The 27,321-nt window shown below is 38.8% G+C and overlaps 2 protein-coding genes across 9 annotated transcripts in view; both read right to left on the bottom strand.

Annotated features, from left to right (window-relative positions):
* LOC130915211 (DENN domain-containing protein 3-like) overlaps positions 1 to 429 on the bottom strand; it is a 64,432-nt gene extending 64,003 nt beyond the window's left edge. For both annotated transcript variants that reach the window (XR_009063066.1, XM_057835077.1), the window contains exon 1: positions 289 to 429. The gene's annotated coding sequence lies outside the window, so the exon portion shown is untranslated. The remainder of the gene's footprint in view (positions 1 to 288) is intronic.
* Positions 430 to 2,397: 1,968 nt separating this feature from the next.
* LOC130915023 (solute carrier family 45 member 4-like) lies at positions 2,398 to 26,944 on the bottom strand. 7 transcript variants are annotated; one of them, XM_057834695.1, is made up of 15 exons: positions 26,731 to 26,944; positions 22,602 to 26,571; positions 22,372 to 22,469; positions 22,205 to 22,283; positions 18,250 to 18,483; positions 11,374 to 11,562; positions 11,113 to 11,292; positions 8,769 to 9,427; positions 8,505 to 8,657; positions 8,171 to 8,419; positions 7,946 to 8,065; positions 7,754 to 7,853; positions 7,444 to 7,655; positions 4,149 to 4,217; positions 2,399 to 3,942 (listed from the first exon to the last, which is right to left on the bottom strand). In XM_057834695.1, exons 5-15 carry the CDS (start codon positions 18,458 to 18,460, stop codon positions 3,637 to 3,639), a joined length of 2,448 nt encoding a protein of 815 aa, XP_057690678.1. In that variant the 5' UTR covers positions 18,461 to 18,483; positions 22,205 to 22,283; positions 22,372 to 22,469; positions 22,602 to 26,571; positions 26,731 to 26,944; the 3' UTR covers positions 2,399 to 3,636. The 7 variants fall into 7 exon arrangements, 6 of the variants coding, with proteins under 6 accessions (XP_057690675.1, XP_057690678.1, XP_057690679.1 ...); XM_057834696.1 differs by having other exon boundaries at positions 26,496 to 26,571; XM_057834694.1 differs by having other exon boundaries at positions 22,372 to 26,571.
* Between the last annotated feature and the right edge of the window lie 377 nt (positions 26,945 to 27,321).

Raw genomic sequence — 27,321 nt, 5'->3', positions numbered from 1 at the left:
CGGCTTTAAAGTTTTTAAAATGAACCATAGACTATGAAACCATTATCAACATACAATGCTTTTCAACAATAGTACATTTTGATTTAAAAAATACCATAAAGTATGACTACAACAATAATATAATTTAACATAACCAATACGTAATTAAATTTTAAAATAATACAGATGCCTTTTATTCCTTGCAATATTCTTCATGTGAGATTCAATAAGAGTCTGAGCTTTAACTAAAAATCGACAAGAAAATTTTGACATTAAAGTGAAGTGCGGGAGAACGTGTGCATCACTTACCTCTTCATCAAGACCAGTGAAGCGCCTCATGATCAAGCGTCCAACTACACTACATGACTGACGCGCCAAGAAAGGAAAATGCCTCTTCCGCTTTGTCGTCGTAAGACGATGCGCATTATTGCTTCTAGATCAGCGAGTTACTTTCATGACACAACGCCGCTTATAAGGTCTGAAATTGAAGGTTCTAAATTAAAAAGTTGGGCACCATTTTATACGAGCCTGAAATTTTCATACTGTATTTCCGAGTGGTACCTGGACATAATCGGCTTCAAACTTTGGGGGAAAAACATCAACAGCCTGCTGTTTAACTGAAGCAGCAGAGGGCGACAAATACTAAGACAATCAAAATTTGATGTGTTTCTGCGCGTTGGGATTTTTTGCTCTTCTATCATGACAGTTATTCTCAATTACTTGCTTTAGTTTTTCAGATCAGAACTGAAATTCTCTAAACTACTTTTTTGATCCTCACAACATCGTATCACAAGTGCACATCGAAAGAGCAGTTTCTCATTTTTTTTTTAGCAAGTTGCAGATGTTTTTGTGCGTCCATGCAAATGATTTTGTATAATTCTGTGCTGTTTCCAACATTATCAGTTGCATCTGTCATGATGGCAAAAGTGGATGATCATGGGTCTCTATTGAATAGTCTCACCACCAGTGTTGTTAATCTTAAGTAATTACAGTTAAAAATTACTTCTCCCAAAAAGTAAGTGCGTTAGTAACTCAGTTACCTGAATGCAAGAGTAATTAGTTACTTGGCAAAGTGACTGGTGACCATTTTTATTTATTTTTTTCTCAAAAAAAAAAATAAAAATAAATAAAAATAATATAAAAAAAACAGGTCACACTATGTGATGTTTAAAGTGTTTTTGGGACAAATGGCCCTAGCCCAATTCTTTATACTAAACTAAACTTAACTAGACACAGGGGTATTGTGGATATTGCGATAACGACATAGTAACCTTTGCCATGTTTGGAAGTCATTTGATGTTGTGAATCAACTGTTAAAGTTGGTAAAATTGCTCCCGTTATTGCATTCGTTCCCTTCCATCTACTTTCGTCATGTGAAAGTTTTAAAAGTTTCATCATTTAGTGATAAATTGAAGTCAAGATTTTGCCTATTTAAGAGTATTTTAGATAAAAAGTTACTTATGTTAGCTAGGAAGGTTCTCTACAACAGAGCCCATAGACCTCATAATAGAGTTTTGAAGACTATGCCAAGCCTTCCTCTGAAGTTTACTGCTTTAAAATGGCGGCTGTTTACTAACGCATCTTGTTCTCTGTACATGTTGCTAACGTCGCCGTGTCTGTCATTTCGCATCTAGTTCTATATATTTGTGATATCTATTGTAGCATCATGTGGGCGTAGTTTGTAGGCTATCAGCTACAGTCAGCAACATGTAGAACTCAAAAGTTTAGTTGTGCCGATTGTTGTATGTTTACATTTTTAATTTGGATTTTTGTTTTTTTTCTCCTATTATACTCAGTGCTGTCTTTTGCTTTCTGTATCGCAGTGACATGGTCTGTCAAGAAATTGTAAAAACAATTAAAGTGTAAACTGAAAGTTGTCCAGTTTCTTGCAATCAATCTCCCACACACAAAGGTGTAACTTGCAATTTTCATCAAAACTTAACGTAGTCTTCAGAATCAGTGTCTTTGACCAGAGTAACTGCACAATTAAGATCATGACTAAGCAGTTAGTGTTGTCTGTAAACAATGAAACAAGGACTTGTCATTCTGATGGCATTGACATGTTCATTGACTCAGAAATTAAATTTTGAGCGATACACTATTTTGCACACAAAAAACGGCTTTTGCAGGAAATCCATGTTGTTTTGCTACTTGTGCGACATGTGAGGATTGAAGATGTAGTTTCGAGAATTTCAATTCTGATCTGACAAACGTACCAATGCAATTGAGAAAAACTGTAAATGTATTTTTTTAATCATTGTAAAGCACCTTTGAGTTTGCAGAGTGCAACAAATACTCTATAAAATAAAGTCATATCAGGATCCTCATAAACCTAGGATATGGTACAGTATGCTAAAAAGTCAAGGAAACAAAGGCCTTAAGATGTGTGCAGATAAAATGTTTTGTCAATGAATAACAGACACTCCAGGTGTTTTTTCCTCATCCATCTATTGGTTTTTAAAACATCTTAAATTTCTTTAATATAAAAATCTTTACAGCAGCAAAAAGAAAACCACTCTGAACATTGGTGATTACCTATAAGCTCAAAATGGAACAGAATAGTTACATCTTAAAGGTCTTGACATAAACATAACACCACACAAACACAACCTGTTATCAGACTTCCATGTGCCAGTTATACTGGTAGAACAATCAGTCTCACTACAATGAATGCTTTTATTTTTTAACATTAACATAAAGAAATTTCCTGAGTCGAACAAGGATTGCTGAGTATTGCACAATCTGAATTATTAATTGAAAACTAGTAACTGCACAACAAGACACATCTAGACTAAAAGGCACTTTACAGTTAGTTCTGCATAGTAGCTTTAAGACTTAAATATCACCTTGGATATCTAATGGCATTAAATGTTTTTTTCTCAGGCTGAATGATTGGCCCAGTTTCTATTTAAAGCGCATTATTATACTAAGCCAGAAATACAATTATAAGACACAATGAGAGGTAAAAAAAAAAAAAAAAAAAAAATCAAGTCAATCAGAACACAGATTCCCGTGAGGATACTTGCGGGTGTAAGCAAGGAATTGAACATGAGTGTAATTCACAATGTATGTGCAGCTCAAAACTGGCTTAAACGTATCATTTCACATTGCAATAAATGCCACTTTGGTCACAGCAATAATAGAGCGTAGTGCTCTCATCAACAAATGATAGAAACAAATGATAACATGTCTCTATTAGCTTATTTGAATGCTTGCATTGTGATCAGAAACTGAAACGGCACCTGACAAACCTGCTTATTATGAAATCTAGAGGTTGGACATTTCAATAATGGGAAAACAATAGATAATGTAGGTGAGGCCAAAGTGAAACTTTTACAACATTAGGATTGTCCAAGAAGTAGTAAGCAGGCATGATATAACACAGTACTGCAGAATCACCAGTTTAGGGAAAAGACACAAAGTGCTGTGCATGCTTCTCAAAGGTTCACTAAAAATGCTTCATTCCCCAATTTTCTTTCAGCTGCCACGTAAGCCTGTTTGGCCTGAGGTAGCAATGGGATGTGCAGACCACTCAAACAAATGAAACAAATCTGTGCAAATCCACATAATGATGTAGTTATTTTTCCCAGTCAGGTTCCATCATTGCTTAATTGCTTACTTTTTCCTTCTCGTACAGCACTTGTGTCCCATTCACAGTCAGACAATAGAGTGCTTCTCAGTAGTCTTAAAACCATCTCTGTCTGCTGTGTTCTGCAGAGCCAAACGTGCTCCACTGCCTTCTACGTTGTGGTCCAGCCCTACTGGCCAACAGGCCAACTCTCGGTCCCTGGAATCCTCATTTGCAACCTCCGGCTCCTCGTCGGGGTAAATAACAAGGAAAAGGGCGGTGAGAAATCCGAGAAACGAACTGCACGAGGCCACCATTGGAATGACTCGCACTGTGCCAACAGCCTTAATGACCGCTCCCAACGCCGATGCAACCAAAATCTGGCTTATATACACCTAGACAAATACAAAAATCATAGACTTTAGAATTATAATTGTTTGAAGGCATACAGCTGTGTCACAAACTGTTTCAGAATGCTGGATGACAACATTCTGAACTATACAACCACAGAGGTATTCAATGTGAGGGCTTCTTCTATATTTTGTGCACTGGTGAGTAACACCAAGAAACCCTTTAGCTTGGAATGGGTAAATTGACTTACTTGGCACGATAGGATAGCACAGTCAATACCAAAACCTCTTCTAGTGTTGGCTGGACTATGGTGGATGAACTGAGAAAAGCAGTAGGACATAAGAGAATGTAAATTTATATCACCGTTTCTCTGATTCAAAAGTTTCAGCTTAGTTTCAGAAAATGTGACAGTAACAAAAAAATAAAATTAAGCAATAGTTATCAGGTAGATATCTGTGACTTATTTACAGACACCATTTTTTTCATTGTGACGTAATTTGTTTAAAAGTCTAAAATATGTGAATGAATAAATTTTTTAAATTAAAAAAAATTTTTTTTTTTAATCAAACTAAATATTAGACATCAACTAATGGTTCTAAGCTAAAAATTACAGACATTTTGAGTAATAAATATAAATACCTTCTTTTTATGGCTGGGTTGAAACAAAAGCAGTTGCGTGACGTCTGTAAACGGGGGTCTCCAGGGTAAAACGGACAAATTGAGAATAGTTTGGGGCTTAATGCACTATGAATCTGCTATGGCAGCATGTATATTGTATGTATGTATGTATGTATATTGTTCTAAAACACAGCAGTTCTGCTCTCAATCTCAATTTTCTGGGGTAAGAAAAATTTTGAACAGGAGGGCATTTAAAAATAAATAAATAAAAGATTTAAACAGCAAAACCCTAACTGGAGGTGAGAGCAAAATTAAACACGCCATGATTTTAACGAGATACTATCGCGTACTTACCTTTTTTTGGTCCAAAAACTCCATGTAGCATGTATCACCGAGTGTCAAGACACAGCTGTGAATGGCCACAGCCGGATTTATATAGACATATTGTTCAATCGAACACAACAGTTCTTTTGGCTTGAGATACAGCAGTTTAAATTAAAGAGGGTTGCAAGAGCAGAAACTGCTTTTTCAGTCTTGTGTTGTCCGCCATATACTGTATATACTAGTACAGTGGTACATCGACATATGATCCTTTCGTCATCCGACGTAAAATTTGACTCGTCATTTGTCTCTCATATGACGATATGCTCGAAACACGACGATTTATGACAGCTCGCAATTTCATTGCCTTCCTGCAAGACAGACGCACGGCGGATTTTCTTTTGAGAGAAATCAACATGGGTCCCAAGAAAGAGCAGGTGGGGAAAAAAGGAAAAAGGTGATGCCAACCATTAAAATTAAGAAGGGAATGATAGAAAAATATGAGCTTGGTGTGCACGTCAGTGAATTGGCTCGAGAGTCCGGCCGGAATATGTCTACGATCTCAAGAATGACTCTCATTATAATTATTATTGAAACATCAGCAATGAAGTCGCCAGCTTTGTCAGGTTTTTAATCATTTATGTCAGAACTTGAGCAACACAACGCTGCTACTGTCCGCTTGTCCGACGCCAACAACGGCAGGACATGGAAAGAGAAAGTAAAAACTCCACTGCACCTCTCTCCATTTGTCGTCGGTCACACGGTGCATTCAGGAGCAGTATGCAAACTACAAATGCCACATCAGAACGTTATTCGTTACATTATATATTTTTTTTATTCCAATTCGTATTCATAATGTATTTCTTTTGCCATGAGTAATTGCTATTTGTAATTGTACCTGCAGTATTTATTAAGGGTTTGACGCAGGTTTTTTGGCTGCGGAGCGCATTATTCGAATTATAATGTATTCTTATGGGAAAATTCCGCTCGACATACGACCATTTCGACTTACAAACCAGGTCCTGAAATGAATTTAATTCGTATGTAGAGGTACCACTGAATATAAGCCTTATATACTGTATATATACACAGTATACACTTACCGGCCACTTTATTAGGTACACCATGCTAGTAACGGGTTGGACCCCCTTTTGCCTTCAGAACTGCCTCAATTCTTCGTGCCATAAATTCAACAAGGTCCTGGAAGCATTCCTCAGAGAGTTTGGTTCATATTGACATGATGGCATCACACAATTGGTGCGGATTTGTCGGCTGCACATCCATGATGCGAATGCCCCGTTCCACCACATCCCAAAGACGCTCTATTGGATTGAGATCTGGTGACTGTGGAGGCCATTTGAGTACAGTGAACTCATTGTCATTTTCAAGAAACCGGTCTGAGATGATTCCAGCTTTATGACATGGCGAATTATCCTGCTGAAAGTAGCCATCAGAGGTTGGGTACATTGTGGTCATAAAGGGATGGACATGGTCAGCAACAATACTCAGTTAGACTGTGGCGTTCCAACGATGCTCAATTGGTACCAAGTGGCCCAAAGAGTGCCAAGAAAATATTCCCCACACCATTACACCACCACCACCAGCCTGAACCGTTGATACAAGGCAGGATGGATCCATGCTTTCATGTTGTTGACGCCAAATTCTGACCCTACCGTCCGAATGTCGCAGCAGAAATCAAGACTCATCAGACCAGGCAACGTTTTTCCAATCTTCTATCGTCCAATTTCGATGAGCTTGTGCAAATTGTAGCCTCAGTTTCCTCTTCTTAGCTGAAAGGAGTGGCACCCGGCGTGGTCTTCTGCTGCTGTAGCCCACCTGCCTCAAAGTTCGACGTACTGTGCGTTCAGAGATGCTCTTCTGCCTACCTTGGTTGTAACGGGTGGTTATTTGAGTCACTATTGCCTTTCCATCAGCTCGAACCAGTCTGGCCATTCTCCTCTGACCTCTGGCATCAACAAAGCATTTCCGCCCACAGAACTGCCTCTCACTGGATATTTTTTCTTTTACGGACGATTCCCTGGAAACCCTAGAGATGGTTGTGCGTGAAAATCCCAGTAGATCAGCAGTTTCTGAAATACTCAGACCAGTCCTTCTGATACCAACAACCATGCCACGTTCAAAGTCACTCAAATCACCTTTCTTCCCCATACTGATGCTCGGTTTGAACTGCAGGAGATTGTCTTAAACCATGTCTACATGCCTAAACGCACTGAGTTACCGCCATGTGATTGGCTGATTAGAAATTAAGTGTTAACGAGCAGTTGGACAGGTGTACCTAATAAAGTGGCCGGTGAGTGTATATACCTGTATATTTTTTTAAGGGCTAAAAAGTAACAAAATAATCCAGAAATACAATGGCATTGCAAAAGGAAGCAAAATTATATCGGTTTTATACTCAACACTCCCGAAAAAAGCGGAAGAGGAGTAGTACAGTACAGTACATTAACGTTTGAAGCATTTGTTCAAAAAACTTTCTTCAATCAAATTAGAAGAAAGTTGAGTGAGCGTTAGCACAAAATAAATTAAGCTTGTTAGTCAAGGTACACCTGTATGTAACTAAACTAGGATTGCACAAATAGTAATACCTCTTTGATTTCATGGTACTGTCCAAGTAAAGCATAAGGACAGTAGGACATGCTCATGGAGATGATGCCCATACTACTGATCATCACCATGGCAACATACACATTCGGGAAGATGGCCATCACTGCGGTTCCAATTGCAAATCCCAGAGTCCCCAAAATGTAGATGACTTTGATGCTCAGGTCAAAGTTATCCAAGTACTTCTGAAGGATGGCTGGTTAAAAAAGAGAGGAGAGAAGGAGGGAAGTGCAAGCGTGATTGATTACTTTTCATTTTGGAGATGATTTGAATTTTGTATTTTTGTGATAATACCAGAGCAGACAGCTGCAGTACCAGCATTGACCACAAGCCCCCAACACCCCATTTGGACTCCACTGTTGTAATTCTGGAACTCTGTGGAATTAGCCGGTGCCTAATGATGACAGCAATAACAAAAGATTGAATATATATTCAAAAGTTTTCCATATCCCTTCATAAAAGCATTCTTCATGCATGTGCGTGGACCTTGGGGTCTCCATGGTAAATGACTTGTCCCATGAAATCTGTGTAGAAGACTGCTTGAGCTATATAGGAGAACCATGTGAGTAGATGACATATACACAGCCTCCACAGCTGCTTTGGCATCTACATATCATGGAACCAGAAGACACCAGGAAATATAATTTCAGACATAAAAATAAATTATTATATGGCGATTCCCATTTAGGGGATTACAAAATTATCCTTCACCTTTAGCGTTGACAACCAGAGCAGCCTTACAGTTGCTCCCCTGGTGGGGCCGCTATTGCTGATGGAATCCTCTGAAGACAGACTACTTTTCGACAGTTGAAATTCCCGCCTGTTTGCATGCAGCTGCAGATCACTGAGATCATTCAGACTGCGGGAAGTGGTGACTGGCTGAGGGTCCGAGGTGGTTGTCCGTCGCAATCGGTGACGTTGGGACCCCACTCGCCCATAATAAGAGAATGTAAAAGAAGGCTGAAGAAACGGACAAAACAAATTGAAAACCAGATTTTCAGTTTTTCAAAATTCTTTGTGAAAGACTTTAAATAATGTGTTTTACTTGTCGGTAGAACGTATGTTTGTGTGGCCGTGGAGAAGCTGTGGCGCTGGAGAGCCTCATTTGCGCTTTGTTCGAGGTGTAGCTCTTGTTTGCATTGCAGTGATCAGTGGGGGACATACAAGGATTGACACCAACACCGTTAATCAGCTTGGTCTGATCAACAGGAAAGAAACAAAAGCAATTACAGCTCTCTAGAAACATAATACCTCCTTGAACTTATGTCTTGAGCACATAGTAAATAAGAAAATAGGGGACCTACTTTACCTTTGGTTTCATATCTGAGGCGTCAGAGGCAGGACTAAGTTCAGTAGGATCATTAATCTGACCATTGAACTCAGTATGGGCAGAATCTCCGGATTCCACAAACACCATTCCATCTGTAAATTTACGTGGTCCCTCGGGACTCAAAGAATCAATGCTCTGATTCAACGGCTTGAATGAATGTTCTAGACTTTCCTGGATTTCAGGTAAAGCCTGTTGCGCCGCTGGCAACAAAAGATGGGCTTGCAGGTCAAGGTCAGGATCCAGCTTGATTGTTGTGTCTGGCATGGCTAAGACTGAATCACTTTTACTCCGCATTCGCTCCATAACGTGGAAGTCCGTTTCCTCGATCTTAGAATCTACTTGGTTATTCTCTCGAGAAGGCAATTCTTCCTCAGCGATGACGTCAAGAAGCAGTGGTGTCTGACTAATCAGTCGGTATGATGATTGACTGGCTGAATCCCTTCTTCCTCTGGTATCAAGCTGATTGGATACCACTAACTGTTTCTCTGGGATACTGAACATGTGCAGTATGACAGAGAAAATGAAGATGATGGCTGCAAAAAAGAAGAGCACTTGTTGCTGTGCCTTAAAGGCTCGACCAAGAGCTGTCCCAGTCCAGTCGAGGCCGCCAAGCATATAGCCCAAAGCGCCACCGAGCCCTGAGAGGACATAACAACAAATCATCATGCTATGGACACTAAGTCAGGTGCCTTACCCATAGCAATAACCTTTAGACCTTTGGCAATATTTTACAAATAGAAGGCCAGTCTAACCTCATAGGTACATTCGATATTTTAATAAGCCCAGGCTTCTCCCGTCACCCCTTGTCTTTTCTTCAGGTAAATTAATCCTATCACAATGCTATCTTGTAACTGTCAATGATACCGATGATGATGACAATAAACAAAAAACAACCCAATAAATATTTTACTGTAAAAGGAGTCCTCAGTTCACAGTGACGCACTGCTTTTAAGGCAATTTTAAAAAATTACAAAATACAATTTTTTGAACGTTGGAATGCACCAAAGACTATCAAAAAAGGAGTAACATTTCAATTACATTTAATAATTGCAAAAAAAGGACTGCAAAAGGACAATAAATACAGCGTACATTGCATTGTATGTGCACATTTTCTAATACCTGTCAGTTTGCGACAGAAGGAATATATTTTCATATAATCATGAATAATATTAATTATTGCTGTTGTATTAGTCTTTTAGTTTGTTCCCAAAGTGTGCTATTGCTATAAGGGGGACCTAGGTATTTATTGTTTACACTCTGTACTTTTCCATAGCGTGCGATTCGATGCAACAGTCCTGGAGGCTGGGACGAGTTGCTCATTTGCATAGGAGCGATATAAAATTCTGCCCCGTTTGGCGTTTGAAGCCATCCCCACAGAAAAAACCTTTTTTTCTTCACGACTCATTATGGGTGTAGCAGTGTTTTCGTCAACGATGATGGAAAACAACAATATTTAGTCAACAAACTTTTTTCATGACGATGACGAGACGATAACGAACTAAAAACGTGTTTTGGGAGACTAAAACATAACGAGACGAATGCCAGTTTTCATCTGACGAGACGAGAACGAGGTGAAAATGTGCCATAGTTTCCGTCACATGTTCACAATGTAGCACCGCAGCAGTGTTTAGTTGTGTCATTCGTGAGGTGCCCCGCCCCTCCCCCTTCCCGACTCACCAATGTGTCGTCTCCAGTCTCCATGCAGGCTTGCATACACGGGAAGATTTGTTTTGTTGGCCAGAGAGAATATGCAATGTTTCTTTAGCCTTTAAAGGTCTGTGCTGAATGATCATCACACATTTATTGTAACTCGTAGTGTTAGCATAGCATTCGCGTAAGCATTAGGTTAATGCTAACAATGAGCGTCCTCTTATACTTTTGGACAAATTTTTTTACTTTCAGTTCGTGGCGTCCAGGTGGGTATAATTAATTGAAAATAATGTACTGTTTGCCTGCTGAGTAAGTATCATCACCAAGGTGGGGTTGTCTTTGCAGAGTAAACACTACAATATGTGCTCGTCTGCCAATGGTCATTTATTTATATTTGGAGTAAAATGTTTTAATTTAACAGACGAAAACATTTTTAGTAATAGTCCACTAAAACTACACGAAAATAGTTGTGTTTCCGTCAACAAAAACTAGACGAAGACACACATTTTGAGATGACTAAAATATGACTAATACTAATAAGTATTATCGTCCAAAAGACGAAAATGAAAAGGACTGCCAAATACAACACTGGGTTGTAAGACTCACCGGTTGAAGCTCACTATTATAGAGATTTCACACATACATTCTTTGAAGTCATGCGCAAAATTATTACCTGCAGAAAAGGCATGGATATTTAGTGCCATATCTTGCTCCTCTGTGTCTGCAACATCAAGAAGGTAAGCTCTGATGGGTCCATCACACGCATCAGCACAAAAGTCGAGTACCACCACCCCCAAGACTGTAAGGATGATACCCAGTGGCTGACTATCAGGGCGATCACCTATGGAAAGACCTGAAAAAAAATCACGGAAAACATAAATTGAAAGAGTAATCTGCCGGGAGATCATTTTGGCATAATAAACTTTGAACTCACCAATTAATGATCCATTTAAGAACAATGCCATACCAAGAAGAACACCAACACACAAAGCCAGAATGAATGGCCTTCTCCTACCCCATCGCAGCGTACAGCGGTCGCTGGCTGATCCCATCACAGGTGTGAGGATGAGACCAAATATAGGACTGAGGAACCATGTTAGACTGTAGTATTGCTCAGGCAAGCCTGGGATGAACAAAGACAAAAAAAAAAAAAACACAAAAGTGTCGATTCATTCAATAAACTGCTATTCAAAGAGAGGTCACAGGACACTCAACAGTTGACTTTGACAAAGGATACTTATTAGTTTATTATTCATTACAGGGCAGAAACAGTTGAGGGCTATGATTGTAAAATTATTCGTTTTGATGAAATGCTTCTTTATCAGGTAGCGTTATGCAGTCGTTTAGAACAGCTGCAGCTATTGAACGAAAGGGTTTGTTGATTTACATTTGAGTAAATCACTATGGACACTGGAAGATACTTTGTGATGTGTAGTTATGTTTGTCTTCTTACATTTACATTCAACAACCTCCTACAGCGACCTCCATAATTATTGGCACCCCTGGTTAAGATGTGTTTTTTAGTTTCTAATAATTCTTTTTTATTCAAATAATATGGGACCTTAATGGAAAAAGAAAAATCCAACCTTCGATACAAGTGCATTTATTCAGTGGGGAAAAATTCCACATAAAGAAATAATTATTTGACATCAAACAATGTGTGTCACAATTATTAGCACTCCTGGTGTTAATACTTTGTACAACCCCCATTCTGTCAACAAAACAAGGTCTGGGGACTCAGATGGCCATTGGAGGAGCTTGATTTTGTGTCTGGTGAACCATTCCTGTGTAGATTTGGCCATATGTTTAGGGTCATTGTCTTGATGAAAGACCCAGTGACGACCCATCTTCAGCTTTCGGGCAGAGGGCAGCAGATTTTGATTTAAAATGTCCTGGTATAAATGTCCAAAGCACACGCTCCCAGTTGAAGCCTGGGTCCCAGTTGAAGCCTGGGACCGTGTGCTTTGGTCAGATGAGACCAAGATTGAGCTTTTTGGCAACAAACACTCTAAGTGGGCCTGGCGTGCCACGAAAGATGTACATGCTGAAAAGCACCTCATACCCACTGTGAAGTATGGGAGTGGGTCAGTGATGCTGTGGGGCTGTTTCGCTTTCAAAGGCCCTGGGAACCTTGTTAGGGTGCATGACATCATGAATGCTTTGAAATACCAGGACATTTTAAATCAAAATCTGTTGCCCTGTGCCCGAAAGCTGAAGATGGGTCGTCACTGCGCTTTCAGCAAGACAATGACCCTAAACACATGGCCAAATCTACACAGAAATGGTTCACCAGACACAAAATCAAGCTCCTCCCATAGCCATCTCAGTCCCCAGACCTTGTTTTGTTGGCAAAGGGGGGTTGTACAAAGTATTAACACAAGGGGTGCTAATAATTGTGACACACATTATTTGATGTCAAATAATTATTTCTTTATGTTGGGTTTTTTCCCCACTGAATAAATGCACTTGTATTGAAGGTTGGATTTTTCTCTTTTTTTCCATTAAGGTCCCATATTATTTGAGTTAAAAAAAAAATATATATGAAAATAGCTAAAAACACATCTTAACCAGGGGTGCCAATAATTATGGAGGGCACTGTATCTACAAAAAAGCACAAATAGCACATGCATAAATGATGGTAGCTTTGTCTAACCAATGACTATTCTTAGGTGACAACTAGTCACCCACAATGAGAACTATAATGTACATTTTTTTGTATGATTTAAGTGCACAATTATGTAGGGCTGTCTGGAATTTTTCTTCTTTTTTTTTTTAACAGCAAAGTTTTTCCATCCCTTGTTGAGAAGTGGATCTTTGTTTTCGTCTCCATTGGATTCCTAGCCAGTTAGCTGGCTGGTTCTCACGGGAAGAACATGTTACCCACGCTGCCTTCCTCTGCAGTGGTCTTCTCTACCATCTTAAGTAAACACAATTGCAGCTAGGGTTGCAAAGTATGGAGTGGGCTCAGCAAAGGCACCCTTGCATTTTGCTGTTCTGATTAGTAAATTTTACACATTCATTTTATGACAAATAGATGATTCATTTACTCAAAAAAATACATCTTTTACAATTTTATCACAAGGATATAAACTTGTCCATGGTGATTCTTTAAATTGAGACGAACAAGCATTATTATGTATTTCTATGTGATGAAATTAATGTCCTGCTTTATTAACAGCAAATCCTAAACAAACCAGGACTTATAACCAAATAATGACACCCCCCCCCCCCCCCCCCCCCCCCCAATATTCAAATACTGTGCTCTTTGGTAACTAATTCTTAAAAACAAGCGAAACAGTTAAGCCATTGTGGACATGACTAGAACAAGTTCAACTTTACTTTGCACAAAACAGCTGTTGTAGAAATAATATCTGAAAAACAGTTTGTGTTGAACAAAAATGAACTGAAGAAATAACAAAATACAGTGGAGCAAAAATGACTCTGATAGCAACTATTTATAGTTATTCCACTCACAGAGGAAAAAAAAAGTCTTACTTCTTAGTCAAAAAGTGTAATTTTCCTCATAAGGCAGACTTCTTTTGTGAGAGACAGAATGTGAAATGTATTTCTATAATTATGCAGTAAATAAGTATTTGGCAGATCACAGAAATTGATCTCAGTCCTGTACAATGTAACCTTTGATGTCAAAGACAGAAGTCAAACATTTTCTGTATTTCTAGTCAAGGTGTGCACACACTATAGCAGATATTTTACTCCACTCTTCAAGAGCAAACTGCTCCAGTTGTCTCTGACGTGACAGGTGTACACTAGGAATGCAACGATACAGTTAAGTCACGGTTCGGGACGATTTTCAATACGAGGGACACGGTTTTCGATTCGATTCAATACATTTAATGCTCTGAAACAAAAAATACAAGTTTTTTTGTTTGTTTGTTTGTTTGTTTTATTTTGCTAACAAGCAAAAATAACAATGCCATCAAATAAACATGCATTATAGTGCATAATATTTATGTGCTTACTTCTTACTGATCTGAAGAAATTTTGTATAAAAGTGTTGAGAACAATCTTTACTGTTTGTAAAGTGAGGCGGGGCACATTGTTGATTGCTACTGCTCTCCTGGCAGGTACGTTTACCACATGAGCAAGGCATCCTATTCGTGGTCCGAGTCCATCTGTGTTACGTACTGAATAAACAATATTTGCAGCATTATCTATAGTCACTGGTATGAATTTATTTGGCCTGCTTAACTTCCATTCAGTCATGGCAGTTTTTAATTGATCGATGTAGTATATGGACTACGCGTCCCATGATCACTCTGGGCTCACGCAGCCAATGGCATGGGACTTGGTGGTGGTGTGTGTGTGGGGGGGGTCTATCGTAGCATATCTACAGTCGGTAGCTATTTGCTGATATCTAGTGTGTGCGCGCGAGTGTTGTCGGGCATTAAAAAAAGTTAACAATCATCTGCTCATTACTGCACAACACCAGCATTTGACAATTGACTTTCATAAACAGTATGAGTTTTAAGTACAGCGCTCTTAAGTTCCACTCATAGTTCATCATGTAACCGTGAGATAGTTAGGTAGTAAGGATAGCATATCAGCTCACCCAAAATGCTGCCAAACAACGGATCTGTACGTCATTGAAGCCAGCAAACCGCCTCCTTTTTCTGTCTTTCTTCACAAGCAATGATCCTCGTGCGCCACACCTCCCACCTTTCAGGCACTTTGGGGGAGGAGTGGAGGAAGGGGGCTGCTAGCGGCAGAGTTTGTTTTTTCAAGGCAAAGCTGCGCCGGACATTTTAGCGATAGAGACAACAAAAATACATTCGGAAAATACATTTTGGGAGCTTTAAATTTGGATCGAATTTTTTTTGCGTATTGAATCAAAGACGGCGTATAGAACGATTCAATATAAAACCGAGTATTGTTGCATCCTTAGCGTACACTCCACATGCCATGTTTCCATTCCCTCTTCAGATGTTCAAAAGTGGTCAAATTAGGGCTCGTTGAAGGCCACTTCACAAGTCCAACGGGTGTTTTTAGCTTTGATATAGCATATGAATTTTTTTGCAAGACCTGTGACCAGCGACTTGACACCAAGCTTTCTGACACTGGCAGTACAACTCCGTCTCGAACAACTTGAAAGTCTTGATATTTTATTGTACCCTGCACAAATTCTAGACATAGCCAATTTTCCTCCATGTTTCAAAGAAGGCACAGCGTACATTTCTGAAATCATTAAGGATTTCACAGATGCATACCTAAAAGCTGCTAATAATTCAACTGAATGAGGCTCCTAACACCAGTGAACTTTGCACATCAATAATCCAAACGATGAATGCAATGGCAGCAATTCTGGAGCGGGGAAGCATGAACTTATAAAAAGTGACTTACTGTTAAACATCTATCTACTTGGTTGATTTAGCATCTGAAACCAAGTGAGACAAATAACTGGGTAACTACTAACTACCATCATTTTCAGACAATAAGATGCTACTTATTTAGCCCATTTTGAATATTGCAGCTTGCAGTCCAGTGTTTATTGGTCTTTTAAATTCCAATGAGGTGCAAGTCTTATGGTCAAAATATCACAAAGTACAACGTGGAAACCTGCAGATTGTATATCCTTGATCAAAAGACTCTTCCTCAATCAACTGAATGGTGAAAAGTCTCAAATCTTATTACCACAGATGTCCAGCTTGGCCTATCTACAAAGAAATAGTTTTTTTTGGCATATTTGACGGGTGCATTCTATAGTCAAGTGCACCTTATAGACCAAAAAATGATGTTAATCGTAAATAATTCTGTCACTCAGCAATAAGATAATCATGTCTTGAAGCAATCCTTGAGCCTAGTCCTTTGCTAGAAATGGCAAATAACTATTTTGCTTTCATATTAAAACATCACGATCTTCTATGGTCAGTTCAGCTACAACTACAAAATATTCAGCAAAATAACAATCGACTACAATTTTCTGCAGTGTTGATCAATAAAACATGTTTTCATCATCTGTAAATTGTCTTGCCAAACAAGTCAGAAAGCAAATAAGATTACACAACTTTAGGATAAGCCTAAGAAAAGTACACACAAAAAAAACATACTGCATCTGCATTTTCAACATATACAGAACAGCAGTGCAAAGCTGGATGCTTAGAAAATGTAAATGCCTCTATGAATAGGGTTTTAAACCTAATCTTTCTATCAATATTGCAAACACGGAGAAAGACGGTGACGCCGAAATGTGCTGTGTTAAACATTCTTAACATACCAGGAAAAGGTGCCTTTGTTCCATTTACCATTGACGTTGCTGATAGCTATTGCTGGGCATGCAGGTTACATGACACTGTAGTGAAACACATCCGCTATGCCAGTCCATTTCCCAAACATTGCTGCTGTTATCCCATTACCACTGCAAGGAATTTTAAGTGTTATATTGAGTTGGACATTGCTAAAAGCAGCTACTGCAATAAATTAATTATGTAATAAATGCTTAGGATTACTGGATTGACAGTGAAGCCTTGCAATTTACTAAGTTGCTTGATACGCAGTGTAAACAAAGCCTCTCACATTCTTTGAACAACAAGCAAATGCAATCTGTTATAAAACATACGAAAATAGTCTATCAACTGTAACATCCTTGACAATAGTATAAGGACGCTGCAGCATTAACACCTAAGTAAGCACATACTAAATACTGTGGTACCTGAAGCTCCGAGAAAGGGTTTTTATTTTGACCCAAATGGTGGAGGAAAAAAACTGGAAAACTTGAGAGAGGGGGGAAAAAGATGGAAAAACGGGAAATTCCAGTAAATTCTGCATTGTCTGACTACTTATGGGAGCAGTAGCCACATTTAGACAAGACAAATATTGATTTAAGAATTTTACTTAGGCAAAACTAAGGTTGCAGTGTGTTTTGTTTAAAAACAATTATGAATGCTTGTTTTATTTAAAAGTGTGAAATGAATGAATCCTCTTCAGTTACTTAAAAGTTCAATATGAATATACACAAACCTCACAGTGTAACTTCCTCCAGCCAATCAAAACAAAGGAGTTGGAAGTTAAAGTTACACTCAAATACGGTAGTATGAGAAGTATGAGAACTACATTCATAGGCCCCTTTATTAGGCACAAGTGTCCAACTGCTTGTTAACGCAAATTTCTAATCAGTCAGACACATGGCAGTATTTCAATGCATTGAGGACTGTACACGTGGTCAAGACGATCTGCTACTGTTCAAAACAAGCATCAGAATGGTGAAGTAAGGTGACTTAAGTGACTTTGAACATGGCATGGTTGCTGGTGCCAAACTGGCTGGTCTGAGTATTTCAGAAATGGTTGATCTATTGGGATCCTCACACACAACCATCTCTAGGGTTTACGGAAAATGGTCCGAAAAATCCAGTGAGCAGCAGTTCTGCTGGCAAGAATGCCTTGTTGATGCCTGAGGTTAAAGGAGAATGGCCAGACTGGTTCGAATTGATAGAAGGGCAACGGTATCGCAAATAACCACTTGGTGAAAGTAGTAATTTTTATAAATTTCATAATGATTACAAAATTCTGTGAAACAAAAAAAAAAGAACATCCTGTTTCTATAGCTATACTTTGCAATTTCCAGGGTTTGCTTGAGTGGCCTATGAAGGGGTTAAAAAAAATATGTGGGAGCTCACTTAGTACCAAAGTAACAAACAACTTGACAGCCTACTAACAGTGCAATATTGAAACTTGAAAAAAAAAAAAAAAAGACTGGTATTTTTTGCCAGAGGCAAATGAGTTACCAGTTCACTCATACAAAGATTGGACCATACAGTACTTTAAAGGTTTGTTAAAAGTGCTCACGTATTCTTACCTATCTGGAGCAACACTGGTGTGACCAGGGCGGTTTCCATAGCATAGCAGTATTCCCGGCCAAACATCACTGCTCCATGCATTACCCAGCGGTGCAGGGGGATCTTTGTGCCTTTGCTTTTGCATGATGCTTCATCTGCAATTTCATTATCGCTGTCGACTTCCATTGGTGTTTTCTTCTCGTCCAGGTCTGGAGCTACCAGTTCTCCCATTTTTTTTATTTATTTAGAATATTCTAAAAAGATGGAATGAGCACTTCAAAAACCTCTAAAATCCTCCTCAACAAATACATTTACTTTGACCACAAAAAACTGCTAAATGTACCTAAAAACTAAATTACAAATGCATAAAAAACATTAGCACAAACAAAAACTTACCTTATGTTGGTCTTAACAGGGAGCAGCTGGATTGAGCCATGATAAATGAGTTATGTCATATTCCCTATTGCCCCGAGAGGGCAGTGTATCCACCCAAATCAATATAACTAAATGCAAACACTTTCAAAACAGTTACAACACCACTCTAATTAAACGAATCCTCAAAGCAGCAAAATATGATTCGAAGCTTTTTTCTAATTGAATTACTCGCGTTAATCGATTAATCGTTGCGGCACTAATTGAATCCACTTTAATACAGTAAGAACCACTGAGCCTTCCACTACCAGGCCCTTCTCTTATGTCCCCAAATTAATTTATCCCTATCCCTCTAGTCGTTGCAAAGGGTATAGCGCTAGGAGTCCATTATTGTCCGACAAAGCTACTAAAATGGTAAATGGTGTTATACTTACCATATTTTTCGGACTACAGTTCGCACCTGAGTATAAGTCGCACCAGCCATAAAATGCCCAACGAAGAGAAAAAAAACAATTAAGTCGCACCGGAGTATAAGTTGCATTTTGGGGGGAAATTTATTTGATAAATTCCAACACATAGAACAGATATGTCAACTTGAAAGGCAATTTAATATAAAAATACAATAGAGAACAACATGCAGAATGGATGTACAGTGTACAGTGCATGAACAACGACATGCGAATATTAGAGATGTCCCGATCCAATATTTGGATCGGATCGGACGCCGATATGGGCAAAAAAATGCGCATCAGTATCGGATCGGAACACGGGAAAAATTCTGATCCAGACTTCTGATCCAGTTTTTTTTTTAAACTCCGGTCCGGGTTTTCCAGCGCATCGATTTACATGATCCATTCCAGTTTTTGCTTCGGTTTCCCTAAAATCCGGTCCGCATTTTACGGCACACCTTCAACACACTACATTTACATTACCGTCTCCCAATTTACCGAGAGACTTAATCGGTAAAAATGTCAGCTGTGTGGGATCATTTCACCTTAAAGGACGACAAAGACGAAGAGGCAGAGAGCAACATATGCCACAATAAAGTCAAGCGTAGTGGTAAAGCTGTAAGAAGTTTTAATACAACCAACCTAATCAAGCATTTAGCGAAATACCACCACAAACAATATGAGGAGTATGTTAAGAAAACCTAAGACAAAAAGAAAGGTCCTACGCAACTAACATTGGCAGAAACTTTTGCTATGCGTGACAAACTGGCACTCGACAGTCCTAAAGCCCAGGGAATAACAAGAGACATTGCCGAAGAATTCATTCTGGATGACGAGCCATTATCTCACGTGAGTAAAGACGCACCATCCAACGCGCGATTCGGCCGTGGAAGATTAGAGACCGATTCACAAACATCCAAATTCCGATTATTGAAATATTTCAAGTAAAGCGGAACTAATAATGTACACAGCGCGGTCTTCGGGACGCAATGAGAAACCTACCGCATTGCGTCCCGAAAGTAAACATAACTTGTCTTAGACCTGGGTAATGCCAATGCTCAACTCACGGCTTTAGCTCAACTCATGCTGCTGGATAAAAAACACAAGAATACCTGACTGATGCTGACAGCCGCTACAAACTACGTGAACGTCGTTTTACTGGAGATAATAGATATCATATGTATATAGAACCTGATGCTACACGACAGACTCAACTGCGTTAGCAACATTGAAGTATTGAAAACCAGATGCGTTAGTAAACCGCCGCCATCTTAAAGCAGAAGACTTCCCTAGTAGGCTGTTGTGAACCTTCCAAGCGAACCTAATTAACTTTTTATCTAAAATACTCCTAAATCGGCAAAATCTTACTTGAATCTATCTTCAAAACAGTTTTAAAACTTTCACATGTCGAAAGTAGACAGAAGGGAAATTATGGAATAACGGGAGCAATTTTAACAACTTTAACAGTTGATTCACAAAATTAAATGAATTGAATGTAGTTTAAAGCTGCTGATACAGAATGGGGACTTGAGAATTTTATTTACTGTTTTAAAACGTTAACTTGATACTGAAATAGTCGTTTATTTAAACCTGAGAGGCTTTTTATACAATTTTTGTAACTAATGCATGAAACATTAAAAGCATCTAATAGCTTGGGGGATTTGGGGGATTTTCCACTGAGGTTGTTGGTGTGTTTTGCTTTTTTAAGACAGTTTACAATATTATTTGCACGTTTTACTGACTGACTATGCAATTTCTGTTTGTTATTTATAATGTTTTGTGTTTGTCACTGAATAAACAGGTCAGTTTCTTGTTACCAACCGTTGGGTGTTATTCAAACTCACCTAATTCAGCTGGCTAGTTGTTATCAAGAGTACTAAAACCTTTTTCAACATGAGTCTGACAACTAAGTAAGGAGGCTAAATATTAAATAACTTTAAACTTTAACACATGCTCAGATAGGTCGGTATCGGTATCGGCCAGTATCGGTATCGGATCGGAAGTGCAAAACAATATCGGTATCAGATCGGAAGTGCAAAAACCTGGATCGGGACATCCCTAGCGAATATACTGTCCTCACCAGGACGCTATGGCTCGGTCCTGGCTATAGAGCGAACTCCCAAATGATGATGCTAGACGTCCGTATAATTTGCTGAATCAATTTGGTCCTCGATACCAAACAGACTTGCATCAACGTAAATAAATGATAATTAGGTGCTCTTACAGCAATAACATAAACGGTTCACATGCGTTCGCTCGCATAAGCATGTCGTTCAAACAACCACACAACTGGCTCTAAGTGTCCGATCGCGGGTGGAAAACACACAACAACAACAGAAAAGATGATACACACAGGCGTTGCCTCTGTAGAGATATTTTAAAGCATTAACAATGAACGTAGGTTTGCAGCAGTGTCTCTCTCTCTCGCTAACTCACTCACAGCTACGCAGCTGTCCGTTTTCTGGCATGTGAGCGCTCTTCTTCACGTAAACAAGTGCGAGTGCGCCCCCACGTGGGCGTGAAAGCGCCACAAACTAAAAGCATGCATTTCAATATAAAAAAGTCAATATTACAATTGAACACACATTGCCAAAGGCAGAACGCAAACGTGGCCATAGCTATTAAGAGTTATTCAGATAACTATAGCATAAAGAACATGCTAACAAGTTCACCAAACCATCAGTGTCACTCCAAAACACCAAAATAACATGTGAAAAGATATCATAATGTGTTAATAATTTCACACATAAGTCGCTCCTGAGTATAAGTCACACCCCCAGCCAAAAAGTGAAAACAACCATGGCTTATAGTCCGAAAAATACAGTATATAGCGCTTTTCCACCTTCCAAGGTGCTCAAAGTGCTTAACACTACATCACCATCTACCTACTGGTGACGCAGCACCGGGAGCAATGTGGGGTTCAGTATCTTGCTCAAGGATACTTAGGCGAGTTCATCAGGGCAGAGAACTGAACCCACAAACTCTGGGTTGGGGGACAACTACTCTACCACTGAGCCACGCCATCCCCAATTAAAAACAATTAACCGCGCATTCCAATAGACCGCTTTAAAAATTAACGCTTTTCAACAAAGAAGAGACTTTTTTTTCTTTTTCCAAAAACTTGCAATAATTTTAACATTAATGCACCTCTTACCCGGAAATGGCTGTTGCTGAAGCTCTTCTCCCGTCCATCCTGTTTAGTAAAGATCTGCTAAGTGAAAACGATTTTGGCTCTGTGGAGAGGCAGCAGTGTTCTCGGCGTGATCAAAACCAAGAGGTGTGCGGGGTGGAATTTTGAAGTTATTCTGTAACTGGGCTTACAATGGCTGCATGGGGTGATGGAAAGTTTTGAATTGTGCAAGATTTCTGTGTCCTTTTTAGCAGAAAATGTGTGCACATTCCTTGGGATAGACTGCAACCTGTGGGAAAACAAATGGGATGGTAAAGAAATTGTAATGAAAAGACCACCTCCATTTTTATGTAAGCACACTGACACATGAGCCATTTAAGGCAAGATGTGAACTCATACTTTAACTAGATAAACAATCAACCTTTGGCAAATGCGATACGGTAAAAGAGTGCTGTATTTGTGTTGCGCTGATCTGCACTCCTCCGTTTTAGAATATCTTAACATCAGCTACAATTGCCACTCGTGTACATCTATTAAATGAGGCTGTCAGTAAGACTAAGAAAGAAGTCAATTCATGCCATTAACATTTTATAGTCCATCTATCCCAAGATGGCACGGAAATATATCCTTTAAGACCTTTGCACATTTAGATGATATCATAAAAGCAATTAAAAAAACTGCTAAAATCTACACCCCAGTCAAAGGTTTTGAGCCAATTTCTCATCGTGTTGAATGGTTAAGTGCCTCAAAACTGTCAAAATAGTACATCGCATTTTTTTAAAAACTGATTTTGGTGTTGTAAATTTATTACTGTAATGCAGTGGTCTCCAAACTATTCCACATAGGGCCGCAGTGGGTGCAGGATTTCACTCCAACAAAACAAGACCACACCTTTTCACCAATCTGGTGTTTTGTAAGTGTAATCAGTTGATTGCAGTCAGGTGCTGCTTGTTTTAGTAGAAACCACATTGGTTAAAAGGTCTGTGCTTGATCAGTATGAACAAAAACCAGGACCCACAGCTGCCCTCGAGGACAGGTTTGGAGACCCCTGCTGTAATGCATCCAACAAAGGCTTAAATGTTCTCACCTCCATACACCATTCATAAATAATCAAACAATTTCATGAAAAAAAATAAAATTTGTTTAAAACTATATAATTTATCAGATTATAATTAACTACTTTTGCGCATAGAATCCCCTTGAGATGAAGAGTCAAGTGAGTAAATATTTGGTTTTTTTTTTTTTTTTTATAATTTTGAAATAGCAAAGCTTGATGTCATTGAAGCACTACGTAGTCCATGTCTCCGCGATGTGTCAATGTCACCACATGCATTGCCGACATCCACAAGCTTTCCACCGACGTGAGAGAGTTTAAATATTATTTCAATATTTATTCAATTATTTAACATTTAATTTAAATATTGAATGTTCAAATTGGATCCAGTCAGCTGAATATTAATGAGATTTTGCAGAAAAGATGAGAAAAGGACCAACCAGAATGGTTAAAAAATGAAATCCTGGGTGGGGTCAACACAAATAGTTGTTCAAACCTGGTAAAATCGCATACAAAGTCATGAAAAATAATGTTATGATATGATATGTTATGACATATATATGTATATCATTCAATCTTGAGGAAAAAAATAATGGAATGATCAAATAAGCACACGACTAATACTTCCATGCACAACCTGTTTTTTTTGTTTTTTTTGTATCAGGGCTGATTCATTAATTTGCAGAACTATAGTTAGGAGTTAGCCAGTAGAGGGAACCCTTCAGCCTGTAATAGCACACGTGTGCTTGTTATTAGGGCTGCAGCTATCGATTATTTTAGTAGTCAATTAATCGATTAACTATTTCTAATAATCGAGTAATCTGATAAGGAACATGAAAAATTTAAATACCTGAGCTGAGCCTCAAACAGTATTAAAAAAATGAGGATCTATGTACAACAAAAGAATAATTGGCTAACTTAAATAGCAAAAGTCCGCTAGCTCCAAATATGCTATAAAATGCTAACGTTTTGTTTTTACAATGCTCTCAACAAATGGTTCAGACACATATTCCCACAAAAAATGGCTAAATATGCTTATAAACTAAACTATGAATGCATAAAAACATTAGCTCAAATGAAAACTTAGCTTACGTTGGTCTTAACAGGGAGCAGTTGGATTCAGCCATGTGAAATGAGGCAGACCAGAGGGCAGTGTATCCACCCTAATCAATTAAAGTAAATTCAAACACTTTCAAAATAAACCACTACAACACCACTTTAATTAAACGAATACTAGAAGCAATAAAATTTAATTCGAATATTTTTTCTAATCGAATACTCGAGTTAATCGTTGCAGTGATACTTGTTATAACAGCTTGCAGACTCTAAGGCATAGACTGTTCATCAGCCTGGCTCCAACTTCCTAATTGCGTAATTGCGATTGCCAGATAAACTGAAACTTGATCATGAACCATTTTCTTTAACGTCCACCACAGATTTTCAATTGAATTGAATTGAGAACTATTTAAAGGCCATTACATTGACCTTTTGTCCATGAGAGTTTTTGTTCAATGACAAAAAGCATAACCTTACTTAAAATCTAACAATTATCCTCTTGGACAGCCATGTCCAAAGTCCGGCCAGGGGGCCAAATGCGGCCCGTCGTCAAATTTCATCCGGCCCCCAGCCTCTGTCATAAAATCAATAACGTCTGGCCCGCACACAGACTTATAAATTGGTCAGTAGTACTGCTACCAGCATATGAAGTAGCTTACACACTAAACGCTGCTCCTCATTTACCCACTAAAAGGCAGCAGCACTCTAAGCAACATGAACCCGTTTTACCCTTTACTTCCAATTTTCTAAAATGGCGACAGTCAACAAAAGAAAGTTGAATGCGACAGCAGACGCTTCAAGGATAGGTGGAAATTGGACTATTTCTTTACTAAAACACGCAACAATTGTGTCTGCCTCGTTTGCAAAGAGACAGTCGCTGTTTTTAAAAAGCTCAATGCGAGGCGATATTACCAAACAAGACACGCTGACATGTACGACAAGATTACAGAGAACATACGTAGCGAGAAATTGAAGCAACTTGAAGGTAGTTTAATTTCGCAGCAGAAGTATTTCGCAAAAGCCCGAGAGGCGAAAGAGGATGCTACAAAGGCTAGTTGCGAGGTTGTTGAAATTATTGATTAAAGAAAAAAAAAAATACAATGTGACACACACAATGGCTTGCTAAAATTTGCTTAAATATATACGTAAAGGACGTCAGCCAAGGTCGGCCCCCCTCATTTTTACCACACCAAATCTGGCCCCCTTTGCAAAAAGTTTGGACACCCCTGCTCTTGGACAATGACTATGACTATGACATCTGCAAACATCTTTTCAATGATAGAATAAGAAATGTGTTCAAAACATATGTATAAACTTCTGCATTATATTGACGATGTAACAACAGCCATCACCCAAGTACCTTTCCTGGACATGCAGCCCAGTATTATAAATGACTGTGGTAATTTGGGTTTCTTCTTCAGGCAGTCATCTTTAAACATCTCAATGGAACTGTACCAAACAAAAGTTTCAGCATCATCACATTGTCCAATGCAGTTTAACGATTCACTGCTGAATATGACTTTCATCCAAAGTCCATTACAGTTGTATATCGTTAATGATGGCTTTCACATGACTTATTGTACGAAAATTCTATTTCATTTGCATTTTTTCACAGTTCGGTCACATGAGTTGACTACAGTTTCCTACACCAAAACAAACTTTGTATGTATACAATCCAACTTGCTTTCAGAACGTTTGTTCTCTTTTCAAAAACAAGTACTGTACACGAAAATACACGACAATTCTCACTAAATCGGCAGCTAATGTTCGCCAGTGTTCTCATTCAATTCAACTGCATGCCAAGATTGTTTGTAAACTACAGATTTACCACAATCTACAGCATGAGTCGCATTGCGCTTTTGTATTATCTCTGCTTCTGTGATTGGTTCTTTCAGACTCAGTCTGTGATTGTTAGGCACACCTCTAGCATCGATTTTGAAATCCAGCCCAAACCACAGAAGAACAGACGGACTCGATCCGACTCAGGAAACCCTGACTAACATTTGGGCGCCAGTTTGGTAGGGGGCCATGGTTGCCTTCAAGTTCCAACCCTAATGTGTATAGAGCAATGTGCATACAGCACCCCCTTTTCTTAGGTAAACTACAGGGAAATTATTTCTTCCAACCTTGGAATGAATGGAATTAGTGGACATTGTTGAGCCAGTCGAGACATGCTTTTTTGTCAGTCTGTAACCACGTCTTTACCTGTCGATGTTGAAACATAGTACCAGTTTTATTCCTCCGTGTGCATTCAACACTTGCAAGAGTTCAACAGGCAGAGCTAAAAAAACAAAACAAAAAACATTTAAGGTATGAGTCAAGTCCAGCTGGGCGACAAAACCACTACACCACACTGTGTTGGCAGCGTTTGAAGCTCTTTAGGAGTGTAACTTATACAATTCCAAACTTATATGAAAACGATAAAGATGCAGATAGATACCTGGGATGTTATTCCACAAACAGGCGCCACATGCTAGTCGCGAACTGTCTTCGATACCGCGGACAGCGAAGCTCTCAGTTTTGGTTAGCGTAGCGTGCTCGGCTAACCTTTGGCTGCAAAATGAATACGCTCAACGCTCTACCTTCAAGTACAGTACATACTGTAGTACACCCCCTCAACCTCAGTGGTTTCCACAGTAACAAAGAGAGGCGTGGTCAAGACAGCGAACGAGTTGCGTCATCACTCTCTTCACTTCCGGAAGGTGACGACATAAAATGTTGGGAATGGATCAAATGTACCCATATGATGGACATTCAACAGGAAAAGGAAGTCAAAGTAAAAGTAAGTATTAAAAAATGTTATCAAGTGGCAAGTTGCTTTTTTCTTTGAAAAAGTAAATTTGTGGTACAAAATGATAATAAAACGGAGTATTTTTTTTAAGAACTCCGTTTTTAAGTACTATTTTTTTTAAAGTATTTTTTTAATGAGCCATAATTAACAGTCCTTCAAAATATAAGGCTCCACCCCCCAGTTTAAGGTTAAGTGAACGTATGTAAGTCAAATATCAGTATCCTCTTAAAATAATTGAAA

Source organism: Corythoichthys intestinalis, chromosome 4 (assembly GCF_030265065.1).
Source record: "Corythoichthys intestinalis isolate RoL2023-P3 chromosome 4, ASM3026506v1, whole genome shotgun sequence".
NCBI classification, from domain to species: domain Eukaryota; kingdom Metazoa; phylum Chordata; class Actinopteri; order Syngnathiformes; family Syngnathidae; genus Corythoichthys; species Corythoichthys intestinalis.
The sequence above is the reverse complement of the archived record's forward strand: the minus strand, read 5'-3'. Positions and strand labels throughout refer to the sequence as shown.

Coding starts and splice junctions, on each gene's coding strand:
- LOC130915023 (XM_057834692.1), bottom strand. CDS start 18,460: ATGGGAGAACTGGTAGCTCCAGACCTGGACGAGAAGAAAACACCAATG. Junction 8,658..8,768: donor CCTCAGATATGAAACCAAAG/GTAAAGTAGGTC, acceptor CCTGTTGATCAG/ACCAAGCTGATTAACGGTGT. Junction 3,943..4,148: donor GTGCTATCCTATCGTGCCAA/GTAAGTCAATTT, acceptor GTATTTGTCTAG/GTGTATATAAGCCAGATTTT.